Source organism: Microtus ochrogaster, chromosome 21 (assembly GCF_000317375.1).
Source record: "Microtus ochrogaster isolate Prairie Vole_2 chromosome 21, MicOch1.0, whole genome shotgun sequence".
Classification (NCBI taxonomy): Eukaryota; Metazoa; Chordata; class Mammalia; order Rodentia; family Cricetidae; genus Microtus; species Microtus ochrogaster.
The window spans coordinates 18135538-18144182 of record NC_022022.1 but is presented as its reverse complement, the minus strand read 5'-3'; the positions used below and the strand labels follow the sequence as shown (position 1 = coordinate 18144182).

General features: G+C 45.0%; 1 protein-coding gene across 1 annotated transcript in view; it reads right to left on the bottom strand.

The window, feature by feature from the left end:
• Positions 1-7887: 7887 nt before the first annotated feature.
• The window catches only part of Alg14 (ALG14, UDP-N-acetylglucosaminyltransferase subunit), a 70101-nt gene continuing 69343 nt past the window's right edge, over positions 7888-8645 (bottom strand). The window contains exon 4 of the mRNA XM_005357205.2: positions 7888-8327. Coding sequence (XP_005357262.1) covers positions 8097-8327 — 231 coding nt within the window. The 3' untranslated portion in view covers positions 7888-8096. The remainder of the gene's footprint in view (positions 8328-8645) is intronic.

The window sequence follows — 8645 nt, the reverse complement described above, 5'->3', positions numbered from 1 at the left end:
AGAGGAGGGAAGGAAGACAAGACGTCAATAGAAATACCATCTACAGAGCTGGCAGGGAGACGGCGCGGAATGGAAGAGAGGTCCAAGCCTGACCTTATTCACTTCCAGCCTAGTAGGCGAATTAAAAGAGATTCAATTCTCAAACTGATTTTCCCAGAATTCTCTGAACCTAAAACCGTGTAGAGCCTATCCCATGGTCCACTGACAACCCAGGCAAACAAGCTGAGCCTATAAAAGCCAGGCGGAAGGCTAGCCTAAAGTGTTCTCTTCATGATCGTACTGAAACCCAAGTACCTCTGAGTGAAATGATGAAAGGGATGACTCCCAGGTCTGTCACCAGAACAGGGACCAAAAGAAAATTGTAAGCCGAGACTGTTTGTTCATTTCCTGGCCGCCCAGACTCGAATAATCACACAGAAACTGTATTGATTACAATACTATTTGGTCAATAGCTTAGCCATATTCCTTGCTAGCTCTTACATCTTGACAAAACTACAGAGAAACCCTGTCTCGAAAAACAACAAAAATAAACAAAACAAAACAAAAAACCATCTTGAATTAACCCATTTCTATTCATCTATGTATTGCCACGAGGCTGTGGCCTACCAGGAAGGCTTAGTCTACATGGTGTCTCTGGCTCTGCCTACTCTCTTTCTATATTTCTGTTCGGATTTCCTGCCTGACTTTACTATTGGTCCAAACATCTTTATTCATTAATCAATCAAAGCAGCACATATACAGAAGGACTTCCCACATCAGAGAATAGCTGGAACAGGAATAGCCATGCCCCATCACCTGGCAACAGTCGGGAGGCAGTGACAAGCACATGGGGAATCACCACAGAAGAAGGCCATCACGTCTTTCCTTCCCATACTAGGTGTGAACATTTCCACAATTCCAAGTTCTAAAAGCAGAGAGAGAGAGACAGCTCTGCAGTTACAAGTACTTGCTGCTCTTGCCAAGGACCCAGCTTCAGTACCCAGCACCTGCATGGTCACCCGCACTGCCTGTATCCCCAGCTCCAGGAGATCCCATGCCCTTTCGTGAGTACACCAGGAATGTACGTGTGCACATATACCTATGCAGTTAAACATTTATACACATAAAAACTTCAAAGTAAATAAATCATTAAACAATTTTACACTCCAAGAATGGAGCTGATAAGATAGGTGCATACAAGCAACAACAAAAAATAAATCTTAAAATAAAAGGACTTGGATATGGAAGCAGGAGTTTGGTGGTCAGGTGAAAGCTTATGTATCACATACTTTTCCAGGACTGTGATGAAGTACCACCACCAAGGCAAGAAGAAAGGGCTTATTTTGGACATATGGTTCCAAGAGGGTGAAGAATCTGTCACCGTCACAGCAGGAAAGCGTGGCAGCTGGAGCAACAGCTGAGAACTTATATCTCAAGCCACAAGCAGGAAACAGAGAACTAACTGGAGATATCTTGGGTCATTTGTAAACTTACAGCCTCCCCTCTGACAATCATCTTCCGGCTAGGTCATGCCTCCCAATCCTCAAACAGCACTAACTGTGGCTGAAAGACTCGAGACTTTGGGGACATCTCATTCAGACCAAAACAGGTAGCAATGACAATGATGACGATGACGATGATAAACTCATGGGTCTGAGCACTTGGCCTGTATGGGTAGAATGTGAGTCTCCACTTTCTTGGTTGTTGGCGATCTTATTATTGCATAAGAGTTTCCAGATGCTACCATACATGAAGCCATCGTTGCTGTTAATGGGCTATGTCCTTGCATGGTAGATACTGACAAATAAGGCTCACGCACCGAATCTCACTGGGGTCTTTGACAATTCTAAAGGTGTAATACGTGAGACTAAAAAGCTCCAGGGCCTCTGGTCTAGATGAACTATCACCAAAGTAGACCTGGGTCAAGTCTGGATATATACGAACTTACATGTTTAATTAATATCAATCTTTTGTCCAGAACTATGGTGTAAGTATGGCTAAGTGTGGAACAAGGGGACCAAATGTGAATGTCCTATAGTCCCTGAAGCAAAGCGAACACTGTGAATGACGTCATACATCTGCTCCTTCCACCGGTGCTCTTGAGCTCAGGGCCCAGCCACGCTCAAAAGGCAGCAGACTCTGTGGTAAGCTTGCTTGCAGATGGCTGTGCCACAGAGTTCTTTGGAGATGCAACCCACACTAGGCTCCAGGAAACAGAAAGACTGTGGAGGTGAAATTTAAGCTTGACAGAGGACAGATATTTCAGCGATGGCCTTTCAAATCTCAGCTACAATGTCTTTTTTTTTAAATGTATTTATTTCTATTTTATGTAATTGATATTTTGCCATGGGCATTGGGTTCCCTGAGACTGGAGCTGTAGACAGTTGTGAGCTGCCATGTGGGTGCTGAGAATTGAAGTCAGATCCTCTGGAAGACAGCCAGTGCTTTTAACCACTGAGCCATCTCTCTGGCCCCCTAAAATGTCTTTTTTGAGGCTTTTCTTTTTCAAGAGAGGCGAGGACATGGCCCTCCATGGTACCCTGCTTATTTCCTTACTAGTACTGTGTGAAGGTAAGTCTGGGATTGGGAATGTAGCCACAATAGCCCTGGATTCAAACCTCGGCACTGAAGTGGGGAGGGTTTTGGGAGGGAGAAGCAAAACAGTGTCTGGCGGATGCTAGAGAAAGCTGGGTCAAGTCCAAGCTCTGTTACATTTAGTAAGTTATTTAGCCTCTCTGTGCTTCGATTCCTTAATAAGATGTGTCAATCGAACTAGGAATTTATGCTGAGTTGTATTTAAGTTGTGGCCATGGAGGGCAGGGAGGTGACTCAGTTACAGAGAGCACTTACCTAGTTCCTGGGGTAGGTGTGGAGACCATGAGTCTGAAAGGAATGGGTCAGTGTAAGGTAGGTATCGTGTCCACGGCAGAATCAATGGATGAATTTAGCAAATGAGAGAAGCAGTCAGGTCACTACCAAAGAAAGAAAAAAGAAGAAAGGATAAGGGAAAGTTCCGGTAATACTAATTTCCTTCTCTTTTCCCTTGGCTTTACTCAAAGCTTTTACATGCTAGACAATTGCTCTACCGCTACGATGTCATCCTTAATACTGAAGAGAGGTTCCTACTGGCAACTAAAGGTGCTTAATATTGTAATGCCATCAAGCCCCTTTTAGCTGGGCCTAGGGAGGCAGATCAGTAGGTAACATGCCTGTGTGCAAGTTTGAGAACCTGAACTCAGAGTCCCCAGAATACACATAAAGCCTGGCATGGTAGTGTGTCCCTGTATCCCTGTAAAGACAGAAGCCAGAGCCAGGCGGTGGTGGCACACGCCTTTAATCCCAGTACTTGGGAGGCAGAGGCAGGCGGATCTCTGTGAGTTCGAGACCAGCCTGGTCTACAAGAGCTAGTTCCAGGACAGGCTCCAAAATCACAGTGAAACCCTGTCTCGAAAAACCAAAAAAAAAAAAAAGACAGAAGCCAGGGGTTCACTGGCCTAGCCGGATGGGAGAGCTTTAAGTCCAGTGACAAACCCTTTCTCAAAAGAAAAAGGCAGAGACCTAATTGAAGAAGAAACCCAATGCCAAGTCCTGGTCTCCACCCACACTTATCCTCAGGGGGATTTACCTCCCCCTACCCCGCACCGCCACCATCCCTCCCTTTAGCATACAGGGCTTTAGATAAAGGAATATACTGACTCAGTCTGAGGCGCAGTACAGAAAGAGGACAGGCTTACCAAGTTTAACTCGCCGTGGCACTTCAGAAGGGAAGGTGATATATTTAAGTTGCTTTTGTAAAAGGAAGCTTGGGTCTTTGCAAGCAAGGAACTCTTGCTATTCAGTTTAATGTTCTACAGTGTTCTTATTGATTGATTCCAGGGCCCTCCGTGCCAGGCGTGAGCTTCCTGCCATGCCTTCTGGACATCTTTTCCGAAACAGACCTTCTGACCTGGAAGGCTGCTGAAACCTTTCAGGATAGTCGAACAGCAGATAAAAATCTCCAGGGAAGTAGGTGTGGGCAGGATGTGTGGTTTCCCTGCCTCTCACCTGAAGGTTGGTTCAGTTCGCTTGGCAGAAATGGTGTCTTATACTAAAAAGGTTCATTCTGGAGTGTTCCAAGAGAAACACAAAGGGACAAGCTACCTATTGATCGTCATTTCAAGTTGAAACTAGAACATTCTTTCTGAATGGCACTTTTAAAAAGGCACAGCAAGGAAGCTGTGCTTCTTACCCTAGCCTCCGCCAGCACAAGCTGGATCTGCGAGTAACACACAGCAGGACATGCACCTGTTTACTGGATAATCTAGAACTGAGCAGGAAGATACGGTAGCAAGTGTCTCTCCCTGGCTCTGAGTGTGCGCCAGCAGACCAAACTTGGGAAACTAATTTTCAGCTTTTAGTGGCACACTGCATGCACAGACTCTTTCCCTGATGCTGCAGGCTAGTCACTAAGTAGGCGCTACAGACATCCAGGACATGCAGTTCTGGGGGGGGGGGGGATAGGACACCTTTTGTATACTTTTCCCTGACTTGAGACCTTTTGCAGTTGGATTACCTGTGGGCAGAGGGGAGCTGCTGTCCAGCACTGATAGGTATCCAGGGGACTGAACACGGCCACTTTACCAAAGGCTACTTAGAAACAAAATGCACAGGGAGAAAGATTCTAATATGAATCAGACGTACACACGGCTGCCACCAATGTGTATTAGTTTCTCTCTAGCAAAATAGCAGCTCACTTCTCTGACCTGGGTAAGTTACGGTAATCTGCTGCCTGATAGTCTAGGTCAAGAGGGCAGTGTAAACAGCTAATGCCTGGTATTCAAGGACTAAACGCAAAGCAAGTCAGTCTTCGGTTGGATGCCCTGCCCAAAGGCCACTGAGGGCAGACAGTAAGTGCAGACATGTCTGAGGTGCCTTCCACCAAATGGTCTCTAGCCCCAAGTTAAAGAAAACATATTCGTGACAGATGTGCCTCCTGTTTGGTTAAGGGGGGCGGGGGGAGTCTGCTAAAAGAATAAGAAAGCTTACATTAGCCTTAGCATTGTGATGTAGGATTCCCCTCTGTATGCTACAAGTATGTTTTGTTACCATTGGTTAATAAAGAAACCACTTTGGCCTATGGCAGGACAGAATATAGCAAGGCAGGAAATCCAAGCAGAGATAGAGGAGGAAAAAAGGTGGAGTCAGAGAGACACCATGTAGCTGTCCAAGAAGCAAGAGGTAGCAAACTATGAGCCTCGTGGTAAAACACAAAATAACAGAAATAGGTTAATTTAAGATATGAACTATCTAGGAATATGCCTGAGCCGTATGCCAAGCAGTGTAGTTTTTGTATGATTATTCAGGTCTGGGCAGCCGGGAAGCAAAAAAGCAATCTCGTTTACAGCACTGTATTTTTTTCAGTACCGGGGATTGAGCTCACGGACTCACCTATGCCAGGCAAGCACCTTATCAGGAAGACACGTTTTCTTTATTTTGAAAAGAGGAATCAGCTAAGTTACCTAAGCTGGCCTTGGCTTTCCTCTGTAGTCTGGGTAGACCTGGAACTTCCCATCCTTCTGGCTCAGCTTCCTGAATAGCTTCAATTACAGGCTTGCACCAACAGGTCTGGCCTGCCTTACCTATCAATTTCACATCATCCTGATGGTCACGCCTCTTTTTAATCCAACCAGGTATCTGTTATCATCTTTCCTTTACTGACTCACTTGTGTGTGGCCTGCAAGTGCAGCGGTGCTTGTATGGAGGTCAGGGGACGACCCACAAAAGTCAGGTTTCTCCTTTTACTATGTGGGTCCTGAGGACTGGACGTAAGTTGTATGGCAGGCATCTTTACCTGCTCAACCATCGCGCTAGCCCATCCCCCATTTCTTTACTAGATTTACATCACACGGCAACAACAGAATATCTAAGATCGAAAACAAACAAAAATTCAAGTACTATACGTGAACGTCTTCGCATTTTTTTTTTTTTTTGTGGCTTTGATAAGGGAGCAGCCCTTACAAGGCAGGTGACAAACATTTGTGACCATTCAGGAATGTCTGTCACAGACATGGTGCTGTTATGTGCACGGTCTCAAGCAGCACCCGCTGCATAATTCATGGGGTCTCAAATGTGAGTTCCCGTTTAAAATGAGGGAGATGTTTGAGGGTGGAGCTGAGAGGCCAAGTACTCCTCTGATGTGGGAGTGATTTCTTATTAATAAAGAAACTGCCTAGGCCCATTTCATAGGCCAACCCTTAGGTAGGCGGAGAAAACAGAACAGGATGCTGGGAGAAAGAAGCTGAGTCAGTGAGTCGCCATTATTGTCCCACTCCAGACAGACGCAGGTTAAGATCATTCCTGGTAAGCCAGCTCGTGAGCTACATGGATATTAGAAATGGGCTAGTCCAGGTGTGAGAGTTAGCCGAGAAAAGGCTAGATGTAATGGGCCGAGCGGTATTTAAAAGAATACAGTTTCCGTGTAATTATTTCGGGACGTAAGCTAAGCTAGCCATGTGGGCGGCCGGGTGCCGGGGACGCAGCCCCGCCGCTCTTATTTCAACACTCCTCTAACACGGTGGCAGGTCTTCGGTTTAATCTCTAGCACCAGAGAATGGCAGCGGCAGCAGCAGAAACAGATAATACAACATGAAAAAATAATTAAAGATCGAAAGCAGAGTGTGGGCACCCTCCTGAGTGTGACACTCAGGCTACATAAGCCTCATCCTCATGAAGTTGGTCCCACTCTCAAGTGGGCCTACCTAGGCCCGGATCTGGCGTTGTCATTTCCTAGTCATGTGACTGGATGAGCCATCTATAATACAGGGATAGTAAGATTGTCTCCCTCACTGAGTCCTCCCAGGTTGGAATTAGGTATTATTGGAACAGTGTTTAAAATACCTGGCATACAGCAAGCATTACATAAATGTGTATAAATACAGCTTCTATCAGACAGGCTTACGCATCTCAAAAGGCTAGCGACAATTACAGCAGTGACGTTGGAAATAAATTTAATTCTTTCTAATGTTTGAGAATTTAGATTCCTGGTCAATAGAAACATGCTTTTTTAAAAATAATTTTTATTATTTATTTATTATGTATATAGTATTCGGCCTGCATATATGCTTGCAGGCCAGAAAGGGGCACCAGATCTCATTACAGATGGTTGTGAGTCATCACGTGGTTGCTGGGACTTGAACTCAGGACCTCTGGAAGAGCAGCCAGTGCTCTTAACCACTGAGTCATCTCTCCAGCCCTGGAACATGCTTTTATTACTACAACACTGGTCACTATGTATTTGAACCACACCGATTTTGAAATACTGTCTGGATACAGGCCAACAACACAGACAGACAGACTGAAGAATGAAGAAAGACATTGCTTATGGCCAGAGATCTGGAAGCATGTGGGGTGTAAACTGTCATGAAGCCAGTTTAACAAACTGCTTCCTCTAGGCTGTGATAGCTCACTGGGGACACCACTGCTCCCACAGAAGGATTCAAGCCTGACTTGTCTGAACAAAACCAAAGGAACACCTTGTTCTCTCTCCCCCCCTCTCCCTCCCTCCCCTGTGCCCAGCTCCTATGGAGTCCAGGCTAGCTTCAAACTTGCTAGCTAGCCAAGGAGACCCATGAACTCCTGATCCTCCCCCTCTACCTCCCGAGTGCACAATCACACACTAGAGTGACAAGGCCTATCCCTAAGCCAGGATAAGCCAGCTTATCCTCTTCCTATCTTTTTATAATGTAGAATCCTCTTATTTTATTTCAAGCTGTAAAACAGGAAATGGTACCAAACATACAAACTCTATATTTAGGTTGAGAAAAACAAACCAAAACCAAACCAACGCCCCCCCCCCGCCACCGAAAAAAAACAACATAAACCCAAAAACAAAAAGCCCCCATGGCTATAAGAGTCAAAATAAAACCTGCAAGTAGTGTTATATACACTTTTATTTGGAAAACTATTTTGATGTGCAGATAAAGCTATTTGTTTTTCTTCACTGATTTATCTGCATACTTTAAATCCTTCACCCCTGATTATTCTTTGGGCTTTTGGAGAACTTTACAATAGAGATAGATAGATATAGTAAATATTATTGGTGATTGCATTAATTCTCAAGATTCTTAAGTTGCCACTTGTCAAACAATTCGCCCAAGGTACACAGACTTGGGGTACTTCTCCTTAAGAGCCGGCCACTGAACGATGAAGCAATCACAGAGGTGAAAGAGAATCTTCCCAGACAGGGATAAAGTTTCCACTCGGCAGATGCTCTCGACGTAGACAATGATCACTTTCTTTATTCCAAGTATCCCAAGGAGCAGGGCAGACACACAGATGGGAACACATGTTCCTGGTCCATTACACAGCACCTTAAAACAAACAAACAAACAAATGAGACCAAGCTAAAATACAGAATCCTGTCTTCAGTGGACCATTCTGAATTTAAAAATACTCTAGTCTTGGAGGAGGGGTGGATTTATTAATCCAATTAAGTCTTCCTTTAAAAGAACACAGATGTGACGGTGTGTACTGAAGGCAATGCGCTCAGAGGTCATGCAGAGCTCTGATGTCTTGGCTTACCTGTTTTCCAGCTGTGACACTTGGGTCAAACCACTTAACTTCATATCTCTCTTCTCTCTCTCTCTCTCTCTCTCTCTCTCTCTCTCTCTCTCTCTCTCTCTCTCTCT